The sequence below is a fragment of the Boleophthalmus pectinirostris genome, unplaced genomic scaffold (genome assembly GCF_026225935.1).
Source record: "Boleophthalmus pectinirostris isolate CB_2022bp ecotype Guang Dong unplaced genomic scaffold, ASM2622593v1 HiC_scaffold_2, whole genome shotgun sequence".
Taxonomy (NCBI): domain Eukaryota; kingdom Metazoa; phylum Chordata; class Actinopteri; order Gobiiformes; family Gobiidae; genus Boleophthalmus; species Boleophthalmus pectinirostris.
Genome location: NW_026571152.1, coordinates 36,509,667 through 36,530,218, shown reverse-complemented (window position 1 = coordinate 36,530,218; position 20,552 = coordinate 36,509,667). Strand labels below are relative to the sequence as shown.

The 20,552-nt window shown below is 38.2% G+C and overlaps 2 protein-coding genes across 7 annotated transcripts in view; one reads left to right on the top strand and one right to left on the bottom strand.

Moving 5' to 3' along the window:
• The first annotated feature begins 138 nt into the window (after positions 1–138).
• On the top strand, positions 139–11,289 carry ccdc113 (coiled-coil domain containing 113). The gene is given in 9 exon segments (XM_055155915.1): positions 139–251; positions 2,181–2,289; positions 4,264–4,410; positions 4,490–4,639; positions 6,204–6,314; positions 8,811–8,831; positions 8,927–9,025; positions 10,781–11,044; positions 11,125–11,289. Coding segments are annotated over 9 exon segments (1,173 nt in total). The 5' UTR covers positions 139–144.
• A 2,270-nt stretch (positions 11,290–13,559) lies between these two features.
• srgap1a (SLIT-ROBO Rho GTPase activating protein 1a) overlaps positions 13,560–20,552 on the bottom strand; it is a 203,057-nt gene continuing 196,064 nt past the window's right edge. For 4 of the 6 annotated variants that reach the window (XM_055155343.1, XM_020926055.2, XM_055155345.1 and 1 more), the window contains exon 22: positions 13,560–20,340. In XM_055155343.1, coding sequence (XP_055011318.1) covers positions 19,948–20,340 — 393 coding nt within the window. In that variant the 3' untranslated portion in view covers positions 13,560–19,947. The remainder of the gene's footprint in view (positions 20,341–20,552) is intronic. The other 2 variants (XM_055155347.1, XM_055155348.1) reach the window with 2 other exon arrangements.

Below are 20,552 nucleotides of genomic sequence, written 5' to 3'. Positions count from 1 at the left end.
GGCGTAGGTTGTAGATTTTCATATCAAGAAATCTCTGTTTTGATGGTTGACGCAAGAAAAAATCACTAAACTGCACCGACGGCACCGACCAGAGGCGGCGCTCCCGTCCCTAGCAACAAGCTTCAGTTTACCATAGCAACCAAGATGGCGGACAGCGTTCATTTGATAAAAACTGGAGCAAAACAGACTAAAGATAAAAATGTTACCAAAGAAGAACAAGAGGCACTGCACATCCAAGTAGAAGAACTAACGTAACATTTTAATTATTATTTTATTTATTTTCATGTTTTATGTTTTTATGTTTAACTAGTTACATTTAAGAACGAAGAAAACAATGCATTAGTGTTGAGTTATATTTGCGTAGGCTCTGGGTTACTGTCAACAGAAATATTCATTTATACTATGTAGCTTTCTATATACTGGTTGTTGGGATCTGTTATTTATATATTTTGTATTATATCCAGTGTTGGGGAGTAACAGATTACATGTACCGGAGTTACGTAATCAGAGTACAAATTATGAGTAACTGTATTTAGGTTACAGTTACTGTTTCAGTGAGTGGTAATTGGATTACAGTTACTTTGTTGAAATAAATGGATTACACGGTGGTATTTTCCTGTTTTTACTTTTTTTTTTTCATAATTCCACTCATTTCCGGACACTAAACCAGGTCTAAACCAGGACTAAACGATTACTAAACCAGGACTAAAACCAGGTCTAAAGCCAGGTCAAACTAGATCTAAACCAGGTCTAAACCAGGACTAAACCAGGACTAAAACCAGGTCTAAAACCAGGACTAAACCAGGACTAAAACCAGGTCTACAAACTACATTTTGGGGTCTGTAATCTGTAATCTGTAGGGGAATACATTTTAAAAGTAACCTTCCCAACACTGATTATATCTTATCTTAAATAGCTTGTAACTAAAATCTGTTGAGCCTACATGTCCCATCATGCACCAGGGGACTGTGGGCCAGCCCACTGTGAACATGTGACCTACACCTATGACTTTAAAACTGCACTGTGACCATCTTGACTTTGCCCTGATGAAGCTGAAGGGCCGAAACACGTTGGCGTGATTTTAACTTTATCTGCCATGTGGTATTAAAGGTTTATAAGTATTTTGTACTTTATGAGTGCCTCAGTTTTTTCACCTTTGTATTTGAGACTGGTCCCTACACTGAAGAGCACCAAAAGGACAATTCTGTACTATTTCTGTATATCCAAGTAGCACTCCTGTCCTCCAAAGTTTTGTAGGCCTATATGTTCTTTATACAGTCTATGGTTTAAATTCATATTTATGTTTTTATTTCCAGTATTATTGAGGTAAGGCAAGTTTATTTGTATAGCACAATTTGTACACAAAGTCATTCAAAAGTGCTTTACAGAATAAGAAATACATTAAAAATCACAATAAAAACAAATCAAAACATAAATAATCATAACATTAAAAAGAGACAGAGACATTAAATGAGAGGAGAGTGCAAAATGAAAACCTCTCAGTCAAATGCAGCTAAACAGAGTCAAAGTAGAGTCAGTCTCACATGTTCAGACTGTTCCAGGTTTTAGCTGTATGAATCTGAAACTCTGACTCCGTGTTTAGTCGTAACTAAGAGGCCGGGTCTAAACCAGAACTAAACCAGGACTACAGCAGGAGGCCAGTCCCTGAGCTCCTCAGAGTGCAAGATGGTTCATATGGCTCTAACATGTCACAGATGGACTTTGGTGCTTGGCCATGGACAGATTTATACACAAGCAGAGCAAACATATACTCTCATTTAATTAATTATAATAATACTTGTTGTAAACATAAATTATAGTTTGTTTGTTTTGTTTTTTTACCAAGTGAGAAGTAGAGAGTTCCATATTGATGGCATTGCACTAGAGAGAACAATTTAGATGTAAGAAACCTATTTTTCTGATTCTTTTAAACTTTATTTCAACAAAATAAAGGTGTTTTCTTATATTTTTATTCATCAGTGATTAATTTTTGTGTACATCAGAGGAGTTTTGGCCCAGTATACTGTATGGTTGTAACAGCTACAAAAACCTAAAGCATGGCCAAATTGGGAAAATAAAATCTTAAATGTAATGATCTCAAGTGTGTTGTAGTGAAATGTGTAGTCCAAGTGTGTACAAATATGATTGCAGTACCAAAATGAGTCTTGTTTGTTTCCCAGGAGACTGAACGCCGCCCTGCTGGCAGAGAACGGCATGTACGAGCAGTTCATCAGCCGCTTAGATCCTCACGAGCTGCTCTCAGCCGAGGAGCAGAAAACAAAGCGCGGGGTAAGTTACGTGTGGTTTTACATCCTAGAATCTGATGATGCCATACTCCCAGACGGGGGCAAGAGACAGATTTTCCCATTGTTTACATTGTACTTTGCCATGAAATATCCAAAAGGTAAATTTACAAATATTGAACCGGATAATTTTTATTAGTGATTAGACCCAAAATCTCACTGTATTACAACAAAAATCTGCATTCCACAATATTAATGTGAACTGTTCCCATCTGTATTAAACAGTGTTGGGGAGTAACAGATTACATGTACCGGAGTTACGTAATCAGAGTACAAATTATGAGTAACTGTATTCAGTTACAGTTACTGTTTCAGTGAGTGGTAATTGGATTACAGTTACTTTGTTGAAATAAATGGATTGCATGGTGGTATTTTGTATTTTCCTGTTTTCACATGTTGGGAAACTAAACCAGGACTAAACCAGAACTAAAACCGGGACTAAAACCAGGGGTAAACTAGATCTAAACTAGATCTAAACCAGGTCTAAATCCAGGACTAAACCAGGACTAAAACCAGGACTAAAACCAGGACTAAAACCAGGGGTAAACTAGATCTAAACTAGATCTGAACCAGGTCCAAACCAGGTCTAAACCAGGACTAAAACCAGGTCTAAACTAGATCTAAGATAGATCTAAATCAGGTCTAAACCAGGTCTAAAAGAGGTCTAAAAGAGGTCTAAAACAGGACTAAAACAGGATTTAACGTGTCTCCTCTTCTTCTTCTATCAACAATATTTTTAATACGGTTAAATAAAGTCTGGGCTTTTTATTTTCTTTTAGCAGAAAAAACATCTTAAGTGAAGATTTCCTCGTCTTCGCTTCTCTACAGCAAATCAAGTAATCCAAAGTATTCAGATTATGTTACTCACCTTAAGTAACTTAATGGATTATGTTACAAACTACATTTTGGGGTACGTAATCTATAATCTGTGGGGGAATACATTTTAAAAGTCACCTTCCCAACATTGGTATTAAATAGTATTGTGTGTAATGTTGTGATATCATCTGAAACCCAGTAATAAAAGAATATGTTTTACAATAATCATTTTACTAATAGATGGGGTTAGGACAAGATCTCCAAATTGCATTGACATTTTTTTCCTCAGATTTTATTTTTTTTTGTACACTTACCTTGGATAAAAAAGAGGGTCATTTTGCTGAGTTACTCCTCTTAAGAAGCTGTTATACCAAAAAGCAGTGCTACAATGACAGCAAAACTATAAAATTAAATGAAAAACGTTCTTGTGGATGGATCTCGTGACATGTCTCGTCTCGTAGAAGTTGTGTCCTGTCCCTACTAATAAATAACCCTATGTCCTGCCAATCACTATTTAATCTCTGCACTGTTTCTCCTTATAACTTCTTGTATATAGCCGAAATATACAGTATTTACGATATTTATTTATTTATTTTTTTATTGCATGTCTATAATATTTATGCCTTATTTGACACAAGCCTCTTGCTATTTTTTCTGCTTATTTTGAATTTATTATTACCATTTAAATTTTTTCTCTTTGTTATTATATTATATTATGATGACTGAGCTACTGTGTCCAAATAATTTCCCTTGTGGATCAATAAAGTTTATCTATGTCTAAGTTTACATATATTTGTTTGGTAATGGTAGATAGAGACATGCACATCCAATAAAAGTTGCGACTGGGTCCAAAGATAAAAATTGTGCACTGTAAAAAAACCAATGGGGATAAACAGACAATAAATATATTACAAAACAAACAAACAAAACAAAAAAATGGTGCATTATAGTGAGGGCCTCAGAGTCAGGTTCACCCAGGGCCCGCAAATTTCTAACTCTGCCACTGATTCCAGGGAAAGCAAAAAACATCTCCAGAAAAGCCAAAAAACTGTTTTACTGTTTACTGTTTTACGCACCTCTAAGCCTCTGTTCATGCTTTATTATCGCTAAAAGTGTTGCCATTTCATTTGTGTTACACCATCAGGGGCACAGGTGGAGACAGAAATCACAACCTGAGCTGCAGCTGACTTTACCGCAAAAATGTTACGTGGCACAAAGTGAAGTTATGGAAGCACAAAACGAGCAAGAGAAGATGAGACACAAGTATGAAAAAATACACGACCACTTCCGGGTAAGACAGCGCGAACAAATGTGTACTGTGGTTTATATTTGAGGGAAGAGCAGTTGTAATTTGTGGGGGTTTTTTTTAGGATTCGATGAAAGAGGCTGAAATCCGTTTGGAGGACATCAGGAAGGAGAAGGCCGATTTTGAACGCAGGCTTCTCAAACCTCTGAAGGAAAAGAGGCTGGATATATACAAGCCGGAAAAGGTGCTGCGCTACATCACAGACAAGTCCAAGGTAAAATTACACACAATACATGGGTTTTTTACTTCTTAAAGGTGCATTGTGTAACTTTTCTGGTGAAGGATTTGTCAAAACCTTTCGATCATCATGGCAATCAAACCAGACCAAGTTACAGGGTTTTTTTTTTTTAGGTATTTTTGAGCTATAAAACTACTTGTAATTGCATAAATGTAAGGTAGAACTGTTTAATGTCATACTGTGGAACATTCCAGCAGATGACAGACCCCCAACCTAGGATGACCAAATGTCTGTTTTTCCCCGGACATGTCAGTTTTTTGCGTCCTGTCCTGGGCGTCCATTTTTTAATTTTTTTTTTAAGTGATGGAAGTGTCCGAGTTTTCATTACCGTTCATTAAATTGAGTGTCTCTCGTAGTTCTCTGCACTCAGAAGGAGCGAGCAGACACAAACAGCTGGTCAGTCTGCAACATCTCGAAGTGCAAATGTGTATTTAACGATGACTTGTACAAGAAATTCTCTGTTTTCCGTTCCGGTCAGGACAAGTGGGAGGCCATGTGAGAGTAGCTCAATGTCAAGGCCCCACCTCCCACCCCCGGTAAAGTGTCCGGGTTTTCACAAACGGAAATATGGTCACCCTACCCCAACTAAAAAGTTACAAAGTGCACATTTAAGGTAAATGTCTTGAGCTGCTGTTGCTTTGACTCAAATGTTCCAGAGTATGGCGTTAAACATATCTAGCTACTTGGAAGAAAAGTACGAGTAATGCCATATTGTGTAACATTATAGGCAAAGTAATAACAGCCAGAAAACTTGTATAGGGCACCTTTAAACCATACACAATAAATGAGACTGGATGCAGTTATGTCTTGGTGTTTCCCAAACTTCCCCATATTTTAAAAGTCACAAACCTTCGCAACCCAAGTCAACAGACATTATTCATAAATCATAATTGATGATGATGATAATTGAACCAGCAATAAAAAGGAGTCATAATTATTCTGAAGTGCACTGACCTTCGCTAATTTATCACTCTTGTTTTTGGACAACCAAGCAAGCATTTCTTAACTTCAGCTGCAGAAACACTCGTTCAGGGCAGACAGATAGGATTCACTGACTCACTAGCTCTCTCATGTGGCAGAAACTGTGTATTGCAGACCTAGATGCAAATCGTGACAAAATCCAAACAATATCTTAAAGAGCTCGTCTATGATCTATGTTCTGATGTTGTTTCCTCATCACAAACACACCTGGAGTTGTGTTTTGTTTCATTCACATGTTTAACACACTCACCTGCATGTTTAGGCTGAGTTCTTCACTCAAACTCAAAACATTCTGTCCCACCTTGTGATGTCATGTGGTAGAAAGTGCCCCCCTGTCTTTTTAAATGCTAAAATAATTTCAGTACATGACATCACAAGGTGGAACAGTGCATTTTGAGCTTTTGATTTGTATCCAGACTAACTATAAATGATTACTCAGACGTGTGAATGAACAAAACACAACTCCAGGTTTGTTTTTGATGAGGTAACAACATTATAACATGTCTTAAAGCTCACAACAGTTAATTTTATGTAATATAAATCATTTTTATCCAAACAGCTGAACCAGATGGAGAAGTGCAGTCTGAAGACCCAGGCCATGCGAGTGAAGGAGAAGAAGCTCCAGCAGCAGCTCCAACAGAGGAAAGACCTGGGGAAGGCTGACTATGAGGTATGACAACTGGAATTGTAATTATGTATTTGCATTTTATATTAATGTAGCTGTTAAAATTTAATCTAAACTGTGTAACTTTTCTGGTGATGCCGAGTTCGTCTCCATGAAATTGTTGTTGTGTTGTCTTGAATATTCCACAGTATGGCATCAAACACATCCATCTATTTTATTTAATTAATCCCTTGAAATCTTGAAAAACACAGACCTGATCACTTACTTGGTTGAAAGTCTACTCTGGAACATTCTACTGGCTCCATAGACCCAGTAGAATGCATTTAGTGTACTATCTTCCAGAAAAAGTTACAAAATGCACCTTTAAGTTACCCTTGCTCACGCCAGATTGATCTTTTTGTCACTCTGAATTGAGTTCTACACATTATCAATCGGGGATGACTCTCGGCGCTGAAAGTGATTGGCAAAAGTGGAATGTCATGGTGATTATTTGACGACATCTTCCACAAATGAAAAAGTGCTATTCTCTGTTTTTCAACCTCAGTCGACCTCCGCTCCTGATGCAGAGGCTCCTACAGAGGAAACCCTGGAAATCCTAAAAATATGCCTAAAATAAATAAATATAATAAAATGTGTACAATAGAAACAAGTAGAAGTATAAGAGCACAAAAGCTAAGCTAAAAAGGTGGGTCTTGAGCCTGCTCTTAAAAACATGAACGTTCTCTGCAGCCCTGAGCTCCTCCGGCAGGCAGTTCCATAGACGAGGGCCATAATAGAGGAAAGACGCCTCTCCGTGAGTGTGGGTACTGACTTGGGAATGACCAGGAGCTGCTACCAGAGGAGCGCAGGGTCCGCGAGGGTTCATAGGGTAAAAGCAGTTCTGAAAGATAAGAAGGCCCAAGACCATTAAGACATTTAAAAACCAGTAAAAGAACTTTAAACACAAGAGTAGTCTATGATTATAATTAGGAGTGTCAAATTATCGCGTTAATTGCGATTAATTAATTACAGTCATATTTAGCGCGTTATGTTTTTTAATCGCGTTAATCTCATTTTTTATCTCTAACTTTAGTGTTTCTGTATGCGAGTTGCTTTATTATAAAACCTGTTTTTATGTGTTGTTGGGACAACAACACACACACACACAAAAAAAACACATTTATACATTTTTTTATTTCGGTAATTCCACTCATTGCCAGAAACCCACACAAAACGCGCGCAGTAAGAGCGATGTAAACGTCATGTTAACGTTGGCGGCGTCAGTCGCACAATGGACGAGGTTGAAGAGCCAGTAGAACAGAGGCAGCAGTGCACAGGTAAAAACACATTTGTGTCTTGGAAATTATTCTCCCGACGTGAAATATAAAAGAAAATAACAAATATAAAATCGCCTACAACTTAAATGTCACTGGTGAAAACAACCTGCATAGACTCATGATGTCTGCACTACTGTCCTATACACACACACACACACACAAAACACAAACACACACAACACAAACACACACACAACACACACAAACACACACACACACACACACACACACACACACACACACACACACACACACAAACACACAAACACACACAAACACACACACACACACACACACACAACACACACAAACACACAAACACACAAAACACACAAACACACACACACACACACACAAACACACACCTTCATCATCGTCATTAACCTGAGAACGCGCGGACCATGTTTCCTTCCGTAGTTACTGCGCGGACACCGACGTGCTCCCGTGAGCCGCGTGTGGATCGCGTTTTCTCGCGTACGCGGCGTAAACCGCGCTTCCTCCTGGGAGCCTCTAATCCAGAACTAACACCAAGACTAAAACCAGGACTAATCCAGTGCAGGACTAAACCAGGACTAAAACCAGAACTAAAACCAGGTCTAAACCAGGTCTAAACCAGGACTAAACCAGAACTAAAACCAGAACTAAAACCAGAACTAAAACCAGGTCTAAACCAGGTCTAAACCAGGTCTAAACCAGAACTAAACCAGGACTAAACCAGGACTAAACCAGGTCTAAACCAGGACTAAACCAGGACTAAACCAGGTCTAAACCAGGACTAAACCAGAACTAACACCAGGACTAAAACCAGGATTAATCTATTCCAGGACTAAACTAGGACTAAAGTAGGACTAAAGCAGGTCTAAACCAGGACTAAAACAAGGACTAAAACCAGTGATTTAATATATAAAGCATTTCTCTATCAATAATATTTTTAATATGGTTAAGGAAAGACTGGACTTTTTATTGTCTTTAAGTAGACAAAAGTTATTATGTTCAGATTTCCTCGTCTTTGCTACTTTACAGCAAACAGTTTCTTATTCATGGAGACTTGGGCTCAACAGCCAATTTGGAGAGATTTGTTAAACAATAAATGACTTTATAAAGTCACTTTTTTTGTTCTATATCAGGTCTTTTGATCTGCCACAATAATGTAATAATGAATTTAAATGAAAATACCTCAAATTGAAGGCTTTTCTCAGCAATTTTTAGGTGAGATTAAAATTAGATTAATTAGATTAATTAATCTGTAATCTGTAATTAATTAATCTCTCAATTTTTTTAAATCACATGACAGCACTAATTATAATAGCAGTGGTTGATTTATTTCAATGTTTCTTTCAGGAGTTTTTTCAAGACTTTAATGAGGAGCACCATGACCTCAATCTGGATGAAGTTCGTGTCAACAATATAAAAACACAGCACATACTTAATTCTTACAAGGTCAGATCATCCCTGGTTTTCTCCTTTGCAGAAGAATAAACCCAAACTATTAACAACAGGCTAATTAGTGATGGGACTTTCAGCTCTTTTATAGGATCTGGCTCTTTTGGATCAGTTCATTTTAAAGAGCCGTTCAATTACTATTTATTTATGACAGAAACTAACGTGAGAACTAATTTTAACAACAAACTAGTCACAGAGAAATTGTCCAATGCTCAGATTTGTTTATGTTTCAAACTGAGAGTGGGACTGTGTTTACTCTTTAGGAATTATGCCTCATCTAAATAAAACATTAGACTACAATAATTATTTAAAAACGAACTGTTATTAATATGCCAGATCCGTTTTTTGTTCACAAAATTCTCACTTGTGTTGCCCACTTTGCTTTTGTGCTAATTCTTGTGTTGGTCCAGACATAATCAGTACAAATGCATACAAATTTGAAAGAAAAAGTATTTATTGTTTATTTTAAAAGATTAGATCCGGTTCCAACCATTCATGTTAAAGGTGAGCGGTGTAACAAGGAGATGTTGTTGCTATGCCTGGAAATTTTCACAGTACGATATTAAAGTTGTCAATTTCTATTTCCAAACAAGCACCATGCCAATTTACAGGTCCAAATTTTTTGAAAGGCAGGCCCACTTTCAGTAGAATGCATATTTATGTTATTAGGTTCTTTTTTGCAAACGTAGAGTTTAGTTTCATACCTGACAGTTTCGACTGCTCACTAGCGGTCTTCCTCAGAGTGGTCACGTGATATTGCTGTGACGTGTCTGGTCAGCTGATTTAAACAGGTTTTTGAACAAACTCTCCATTGTAAGAACATTGTATGACAGAACCAACATTATAACAGATGAACAAGACAAACAGGAAGAAGATAGACACATTCACAATGCGCTAAGGCAATGCCAATAACCAAAATGGGCAATAAACAAAGGGAAAGAAAAACAGAACCAGAGAAACAAAAACAAAACAGAAAAAAAAAGGAGCATAGACATTGTTACAATACCTTACATTAGGGGCATAACAGAAAAAGTGCAGAAGGGCGATGAAAAAACGCAATATCAACACACCAGTGAAACCGTACAGAAAACTCAGACAACTACTCGTCCACCCGAAAGACAAAATAGAACCGGAGCATAAATGTAATGTAATATACGAAATACCCTGCATGTCCTGCAATAAAACATACATCGGGGAAACAGGGAGGGCGTTCAGTACACGAAAAAAGACACATAGAACAGAATGCGAGAAGGAAACAGTGAGCAAATATCATTGGGACGGAGGAAAACAAACATCGCCGCTGGATTAAAGAAGCAATCAAAATACGGAAACATGCCCACAGGACAATAAACCGGGATGAGGGGGCTTTTTTACTGTCACACACCTGGGATACTGTCCTGAGGAAGTCGGACTGCAGATGGCGCTGTCTTCCTGCCTCCACCGGTAGGAAGGCAGCGCCAAAACCTGTTTAAATCAGCTGATTGGACACGTCACAGCAACATCATGTGACTCTGAGGAAGACCACTAGTGAGCAGTCGAAACTGTCAGGTATGAAACTAAACTGCAAAAAAGAACCTAATAACATAAAGTATCGGAAGACCAAATGAATCTCATTGGACTAGAATGCATATTTTCCAAGGTATTGTAAGCATATCTCTAGCATATCTCCAGAAAAGTTACATTGCGCACTTTTAAGGAACTGTTTAAAAGAGCCGCCTCGTTCACATCACTAATACGAATATTTCCAAACAGTACAAACTGCAAATGGCCACGAGTGAATTATCAAATCTGCACAGAGAGATCACAGAGAAGGAGCAGAAAGTGGCGAGACTGGAGGAGACTATACGTCACGCGGAAGAAGAAAATTTAAAAGCACAACTTCTTAATGAGCACCTGCAGAGCCAGATCGCAGACTACAAGGCCCCTGATAGCAATGAGTACATGCTGATAAAGGAAAAACACAGGAAACTCCAACACACCGTCCTCACATGGGAGCGGAAAGCTGGGGTTGCTGAGGTAGGCCTGTCTCATCACTCTCACATAGTTTTTCCGTCTTGTTATTGTGGTGTGTAACTGAATCTGTCGGCGTGTTTCAGATGGCCTTGAAAAGCTACAGGAAGTCATGGATGAAACAAAGAGCCACTTTTACCCCGGTGAACAGCGCAGAGACCAGAGCGTGGAGCGGAGGACACCGGTTCTCTGTAAAACTTCCAGACATAACAGAACATGAGATTACAGTGAATAAATATTTCAATGTCTGAATGCACACAGACTCACTTTTGTGGGTAATTTGTACACATTTAAAAAGGAAAACAGTGATTTGTGGTTTGTAGTGAGAGCTGAGAGTAAAATACGTGAATGTTTGGCATTTTTTAAAATGTAATTAAGGTTGTAGAGGTTCAATTTAAGGTCCTATATTACGCAAAATAGACTCTTATGAGCTTTAACCCATGAAAGAAGTTTGTTACCTCCTCAAAAACATAGCTAGACTTGTGTTTTGTTTCATTCACACATTTAAGTAATCTTTTATTATCAGTCTGTCTACATCTGCAAAGCTCAAAATGCTGTTCCACCTAGTGATGCGATGTCATATAGTGGTATTTTTACCTGGTTCCCGAAGGGTTGACCAGGTTTTGTCTTCACCCTGTGTGTCTGTGTGTCTGTGTGTCTGCCCACCCACGATAATTCCACCATTTATGGACCAATTGTCACCAAATTTGGTACGTGGGTCAAGCCCCTGTGCCCAATGCCGCAAAAAAAAAAAAAAAAGTTTGGTGACGTTCTGAGGTCATTTGAGGTCACATGGGTCAATTGAAAGGTCACGCCACTATAAAGGAAAGGCAATTTGGCAATTTCTGAACCATCTTACATTTTTGTTACACGCTAGTAAACACAAACATTCTCACGTGTGACCAATATCACACAAATGTTCATGGGCCTGTACAGATACACACATTGCATTGTGGATATAACGATCATGTAATATGGGCTGTTCTCCTCATGAGCTGCTTCTGTGATGATGAACTGATGGGGGACAAGGTTGCCATTTCTGTTTGCATTTAAGTTAACAGCTCCTTTTTCCTTTTGTTTAGTACAGATTGGGCTATTCCAAAGGTGAAATCATCCAAATGATTCTAGTGAATGTGTAGTGAGTTTAAAAACACACATGACATCACAAGGTGGAACAAAATGTTTTCCATTTGAGAGAAGAACTCAGCCTAAATATGCAGGATTTGTGGTTCAACTTATGAATAAAATAAAACAGAAAACACACACTAAAGGTCTTGTAGAGGTCCAAAGCAAGAAAAATTATCTGAAGGAGGCTTTTTTTGCCGAAACATTATTTAAAAATAAAAAAAGCTTTAGGACATCTGAGTGTGCTATGCATTTTTTCACTTTTAATTAACTTGTGAATAAAACAAAACACAACTCCAGGTATATTTTAGATGAGGAAACAACATAACAGATAAAAAAAAATATGTATAACCAAATGAAGGTTGTGGTTGTATTTGCAATAAATGAAAAAGCATTCAACAATTCAACAAACTATCTCCTTTATTAGAAAGACATCATTTGAGCTACAGGTCCCGAAAGGTCTCTACATGATGTTACATGCCATATATACAGATATTTACAGAAAAGTGCAATGTCACGATGAGTCAGCTGTAGAATGGTATTATAACTTTGCTTTATATTTTCTCTATAGACACAGCATCTGACAGTACAGTTCCTCTATCTTTTTAAAGGCACTTTCACAAGTACAGAACACCACAGAGTAGCTTATTGCCTACAGGCGCCAAGAGTCCAACTTTTGGTGATGTTACATGTGACAAGAGCACACTATTTACAACTGTTGGGTAATATTTCTACATTTTTCTACACTGACAAAGAAAAAAAAATTCTCAGGATTATAAAAATAATACAAGTTAGTATTCTGAAATCGTTTATTCACACATTGTCAAGTCAGTGATGGTGTAAACTTGGAAACCACCTGTGAAATGTTCTATACAAACACTTGCTATTTGACATTACAAGAGTCACAGTCAGACATCTGAAATTGTGGCACGTATTGTTTGATGAGGCTCTTGCAGAAGCTTTAGAAAACTAAGCCATGGATAGACCCTTTAAAATCCTGTGTCGTGATGTCAATGTTTAAAATTCTATAAAGGAGGCGACTGGAGGCAAAATGAAGCAGGCTTAATATATTTTCAATGATTAACTCAATTTTAAAGCTGTATGTTTTTGTTTGGGAGTCCGTCACATGCTTGTTTCTTTGGATATGTCATTGCGCTGCCTGGAATGTTCCACAGTGTGACTTTAAACAGCTCTAACCTTACGTTTATTCAACTGCAACTTTATATATCAAATGGAACCACACTGTGAAAGACTGACATATGAAAAAGAAGTGGGAAGTTACAATGTTGGAAATGCACTCAACTTTTCTTTTTTTTTTTTTCAAAAATGTTTAGCGTCTCATAATCTCTTTTTAAGTAAACATAACGTAAGTAAATGTCCAGGCTCTGAAATGTCTGCATGGTTTTCATTTGCCAAATTTTCTTCATATTTAGTGATATTCTGAAGTTAATCACATTATGTTCCACTCATAACTTTATATATAAATGGACATAGCTGAAGAAGAAGTGAGCATGGGCACACTTCCAGCTCCATCCACTATGGCTCAAGTTAATTTTGTACTGAAAAAAACATCGCCCTCTCTCTGTAATTGCTGCTCACTTTCCTCATTTTGGTCTTAAAATGCTCGTTTTAACCCGCTTTACATGATCCTGTTTTTTTTTTATTTCTCCATTTTGTCCGTAAATCAATTCCAGTTCCTACTACGGAACTCCAAACTCATCCCTTAACTGCCAGTCTCAATGAGCTTCATTTGACTGGAGCTGAACGCTATGGGTGACGTCACACTCCCTTAGTCCACTTCTTTACACAGTCTTCAGTACAGTCTCTTTAAACGAGCCAAAAAAAATGCAGGAAGCAGCACTACGGTATTGACAGATAAATTCGCTCCTATAACTGCTGGCCTAGTCTCGATGAGCTTCATTTGACTGAAGCCGAACACTGTGGGCGATGTCACACTCCCTTATTCCACATCTTTACACGGCCTATGTTTTCACTTCGCTTTTGCCTCCGATAGACTCTATTCACGCTTACGTCACAAACCAGGAAGACGTTTGAAAACATGCGATTACAACTTCCGGCATTTGTAGTGTAAGTCTGACAAAATCTAGGAAAAATGAGAAAATGGCCCAGTTTTCTTCATCTGCACTACCGGTCAAAAGTTTTAGAACATCCTAATTTTTCCAGTTATTTACTGCAGTTCAAGTCATGCAAGTCCAATGAAGAGCTTGAAATGGTACAAAGGTAAGAACTGAACAGACAGAGGTTAAAAAAAAAAAAAAAAAGATAAAAGATACAAAACACAAGTCCAAGCTCTGCCAAAAATACCTCAGGAAAAAAGAACAAGATGGTAAAGTTTGAAAACATGAAGTGTCCAGCACAGTCTCCAGAATTAAACCCCATCGAGCTGGTTTGGGAATAACTGAACAGAAGAGTGAAGCAACCTACAAGTTCCACACATTTATGGAAACTTCTGCAACAGACTTGGGAAGAACATTCTGAAGAATATTTGATTTCTATTGTAAAAAGAACGAGTCACGAGTGTGTTCAGCTGTTAAATCTGCCAAAGGTGGGCAATTTCATGAATCAAAAGTTTACAATATGTTTTGGTCGACTGTAAACAGTAAAAAACTGGAAAAAGTGTGGCGTTCTAAAACTTTTGACCGGTAGTGTACATTGTACCGTTCTGTTATATTCGGTGAATCAACAGTTCCAACCATACCTCAGTTTTCATCATTTACCCACTGACACACAATTCTGAGTGGACTGGGTACATGTGATTAGAAGAGATGAGGCACCAAATTCAAGATGATTCCAAACAACACAAACATATGCAGTCTTCATTTTACCGCTAATCACATTTACTTCAGTAAGTCGGCAAGCTCAGTGTTGGGTAGCCAGGCTGGCACCACCTAGTGCCTCCGCTCAATTTCATTTCTTTGCAGCGACTAAATCCTTTAGGATTCGAGTGAACGAATCCTAATGCTGCGAGGTCAGTCGGTTTCTACGAAGTGAAACTAAGGCTACGTTCAGACTGCAGGGCTTAACGCTCAATTCAGATTTTTATGTGAAATCCGATGTTTTTGAGAGGTTGTTCACATTTCCAATTAAATGTGACTAGTATGTGATCTCCTTTGTGAACATTAAACGGCCCAAAATTGTCCCGCATGCGCACTGGAGACACGACGACGTCAACCGCAGCGAGCGTGCTCTGTGTTTACAGAAGTCGTCCAAACATGGACGCGAGCATTGAGCACCTGGAAATTTTAAAGTTCCTCTCGTACCGCAGCCAGAACATGAACAACTTACTTGTTTTAAGGAGGAGATTGAGAAGAAGAAGAACAAGGTTTTTGGCCATGGTTTTGTGGGACAGTCCGTTGAAAGGAACGTGTGGATGCGGAGATGTAGCCAAGAGGGGTGAGATAGCGATGTGCTTCACTTCAGTGACACGGAGTTCATTAACAATTTCCACCTACTTCAGCGCAGAATAGTGATGTTTGTGGCTTGTTGATAACATTTAGGTTGGATGAATGCGCCTTGGCCGTTCAGACTGAAGTCGCATGTCAAAGATCGGATATGTATTGACCACATATCCAACTGTCCTGGGTCGCATTTGAAAAAATTGGATCTGTGTCATTCAGACTGTCATTAAAAGATCAGATACAGGTCACATAGGGGCCAAAAAATCGGGTTTGGGTCACTTCAGGCTGCAGTCTGAAGTGTAAGGAACTACACCGGACGTTTTCATCGCATCTTTCCAAATGTCTTCCCTGTATAGAGCCTATTGCCTCCATTCTGAAACTTGGAATATTTTTGTTTACACGTTTTTTTAAAGGGTCTATATATATATTGTAACAGCGGACAGAGCAATGCTAAGAGAGAAAACAGACTATGGTATTCGCAGGTTTTTACACTAACAGTCATCAGGTCCATGGCTACTGGCACTCCCACTACAGAATGCCTTCAATCTATACACATGACGCTTGTACAGTTTTACTCTTTGGGTGGGTAAAGCCAAGCAAGGCAGAAAAAGTACATATCATTTCGTAATACTTTATACTATATTGCAGTTTCATCATATTTCCTTTTACACTGATACGCATTATACAGCTTTAATAATATTTTGCATTATCTGTAACTATTCAAAGACAGAAAATGTAAAGAAAATACACAAATGTAAAGTTCTTAGAGTGGTTTTACCCATTAGTTATACTCCATTCCAGGCAATAATATTTAAAACGCTATTTATTTTAGTTTATATAGTTATTTCTGTACATTTGCACGATTACGGAAAAGATGGTATGTGTACAAGTGAATACAAAAGTTTGGTTTATCAGTACCACAAACGTATAAACAAAGTACCTTAAATTATGAGTTCAATTGTTTACATCCATTGAGTTACAGCACCTGTGTAATACTAGGCCTGTCACGATAATTTTTTAATCCACTTAGCGTTTAATATATGAAACAACAATGGAACTAGGGATTTTGGAGTTTAATATTTATCATGTGTACATTTTATTTGCAATAATGGCGAGATTTTGGCTATTTTTGTATTTTTTTATTATACTTTTTAATATTTTAAGGCTCAGTATTTATCGTTTGTACAATTTCTTTGCAATAATAGAGACATTTTTTTTTATTTCGTATTTTTTTTATATTTTGGAGCTCAGTATTTACCATGTGTACAATTTATTTTCAATAATGGGGAGATTTGTTTTTTTATTTTGTATTTTTTTTATATTTTGGGGCTAAATATTTATTGTGTGTACATGTTCTTTGCAAAAATTGGGAGACTTTTTTTTTTTTTATTTTGTATTTTTTATATTTTAGGGCTCAATATTCAACGTTTGTACCATTTATTTGCAATAATAGGAAGATTTGTTGTTTTTTCTTTTGTATTTTTCATATTTTGCGGTTCAGTATTTATCGTTTGTACAATTTCTTTGCAATAATAGGGAGATTTTTTTCTAACTATTTGTTGCAGCTCAGGCTTTTGAATGGTACGTTCTATTTAAAGCTGCATTGCGCAACTTTTCTGGTGGAGGATCTGTCATCTGCTTGTCTCCATGGAGATGTTATTGCTTAACCTGCAATGTTCCACGGTATGACATTCAACACATCTATCTCGCATTTATTCATTACGGGTGTTTCTATTGCTCAAAAATGTAATAATTCTCTTTGAGACCAACGTCGCCTCTCCACAGATCTGACCTGTAGTTGAGACAGACAGGGTTAATCTCTTGCGTGGAACATTCTCTAGACAAAACAATAACATTTGCATGGAGACAAAGTTGCGCAATGCAGCTTTAAAAATGGTTTAGTGGGTTTTCCCCGAGTCCTGAGCACAACAGAATGCAGCATATTGTATTTTTCAGACTATAAGTCGCACATTTTTTCATGGTTTGGGTGTTTCCTGTGACTTATATGTTAAAATGTTCACACTGAAGCCGTGAGAGGCTCTAGTCTTGTGTGTCAGTATCTGCTGCTCCTGTTACTCCTGTATCACTTTCACTTCACTCTACTGCGCATGTCAGCTGCAGAAGAAAGAGAAAGAGCCACTGTCCTGTCTGTATCATGTCAGTCGAGGTCACGGAGTTGCTCAGAAGTGACACCGAGGACGAAGAATTCAATGGATTTAGTGATTTGGAGTGAGATGGAGAGTTTGGTAAACTTGTTCTGTTCTCTTGTTTATACTATAGTTATCTGAAGAACTGTTCATAAGTCTGTTGTTTTCTGTTCTATTGTTATTACTAGAACTTGCCTTTCAAGATAAAATGTCAGTTCCTGGTCTCTGATTTTATAAAATACATTTCCCCCAAAAAGCGTGATTTATAAGTTTTTTTCTTCCTCATTGCACATTTTTTGGCTGGTGCGATTTATACTCCAGAGCAATTTATAATCTGAAAAATACGGTATACAACGAGGAGCCGTACTTATGCAGTTTTATCGCATGCTGCGGAATCATAGATGTTCGTCTGCGAAGTGCGTTAAAACTGCAGAACGCACGGCTCCAAGTTGTTTAAAGCGCTAATAACATGACTACAAACTGAAAATGTCTCACTTGTAAATGTGAAAAACCTGTTCCCTGTTTGTAAATGACCAAAATATGAGTTATTTCAATGTTTTAAATGAAGCTAGTCCCTACATTCTACCCATAGCAGTTGAGCGTTTTACCTCAGAGCAGTGATATTGAACAGTGATTTGGCTGTTGCCGGGACTACTTGCAGTTTTAACGCACAGACATTGGGATTAAATAAACTTCAAAAATTGTTATCGTGACAGGCCTAAATACTAGTAACATTTTATATTTTCAGTCAATGGCTTGTTTAAAACTACTGTGAGCTTGTTCTAGTTTAAAAGGTAAACAATTCATGTAAGTGTGTTTAGTGTCAGGTTTTATTTATCTCTCTAATGGAAGCCTTTGTGATTTGTTGTTTCAAGAAAGGAAAAATCGCCAACACAAACTAACTATAACTATAAGTAAGTACACTAAACTCTGTGTGCACATTTTCTGGGAAGGAATTGTCAACAAACAGATATTTTTCTACTCTGTTTGTCCTTGAACGCCCCACACAGTTCCTGCACAGTCAGCTTTAGTGGGGCTCAGACTTAAAGTACTTTTACTATTGATACTTTGCAGCTGGTGTCATCCACTTTCCCTGGGGGTGTGACGCTAACTGTAGGCACTACTCTGTCTGAGGCTTTGTGAGACTTTAGTTAGACTTTAATCTGAGTTTTGTTTTAACACAGTCTGACCATAAAGACGCTGGAACTGAATCCGTGTATCATTTGTTAATTTGTTTTTTAATAAAAAACTAAAAATAAGAAAACGAAAAAACTATTTTCTTCATTATTTGTCTCCAAAACCAAAATGAAAAAACAGATGATGATTTGTTTTTTCAGTTTTTGATTTTGTGTTTAAATGAATAATGGAAAAAACGGATAACGGCCATTTCTGTGACTTAAACTGTGATGCCGGACTTTCTGCATACGGACTGAATCAGGACCGAATCAGCACTAAAACGGGACTAAACCAGGACTAAAATCTTTTTCCACTACTCAAACACAAAATCAAAAACTGAAAAACAATTCATTATCCATTTTTTCATTTCGGTTTTGGAGTCAAATAATGAAGAAAATTGTTGTTTTTTCGTTTTCTTATCAGTCCTGGTCTCAGTCTGATCCCGGCCTCAGTCCCGGCCTCAGTCCCGGCCTCAGTCCCGGCCTCAGTCCCGGCCTCAGTCCCGGCCTCAGTCCCGGCCTCAGTCCCGGCCTCAGTCCCGGACCTGGCTTAGTCGGTATGCGGCGCAAAAGTCCAGCATCACAGTTAACGTCACAAAAACAGGAAATGGCCATTATCTGTTTTTTTCCATGATTAATTTAAACACAAAATTGAAAACTGAAAAAATGAATCATTATCTGTCTTTTTCATTTTGGTTTTGGAGACAAATAATTTTAGTTTTCTTATTTTTGGTTTTGTTTTGAAAAACAAATGATACACGGATTGAACTGCAACAGGTGAGTGGATCTTTCTTACATAAAATTACATGAACAGGCTTCTGAAAATGTTTTGTTTAAATTCATTTATTGTTTTTTTTTTTTCAAACCATCTTAAAACTTTTTTGGAAGTTATTGCTAATTTGTGCATTGTGTGTCCATGAATATTCTTCCACAGACATACATGTAAAACACCCCCAGCGTGACATCACTGCGAAGTATCAATGCAACTCTAGAGTGTTAGTATTTTGTCTAAGCGTACGACTTTACAGGTGGAGCTGTAGGTGCTACATGGTGCAGGATTTGTCCAGTGGGTCCTGAGTGGGCGTGGCGGGGCCCTGCGGAGGCTGACCGGTTTTGGGCATGACCAGGGGCTTGGGTCTGAGCGCGGGGGGTTTGAGCTGGACCCCCATGCGCGGGGTGACGGCGGGTTTGAAGGTGCTCATGGCGTCGCTGGAGGAGCTGGTGCTACGGCGGGCGGGGGGCTCCGTGTGGGCAGTGGGCCTCAGGTGGACTCCGTGGATGGGGCTCAGAGACTCAGAGGAGCTGTGGGTCTGACCCCCGCTGCTCTGCCTCTGCTCCAGAGTGTCCAGCACCACGTCTGGGGCGTGTTTGGCTGAGCTCTGCCTCTCCAGCTCACGCAGCTCGTTCAGGGCAGTGTTCATGGTTTCCTCTATGTCCTACACAGTGAGCGAGAGGAAGGAAGAGAGAGCAATTAATGAGAAAATAAGATTTGACCTGAAACAAAGATCATGCAAAGAGCAAAGAATGAAACGTGCCAAGTTAGCAGTTTCTAGATCAGTTAGAGACAAGATTTCACCAATCATGCAATAAATCATAAGGTTGAGAGTAATAGTTAGACTGACTAATGATTTATGATTCAGTGATAAGT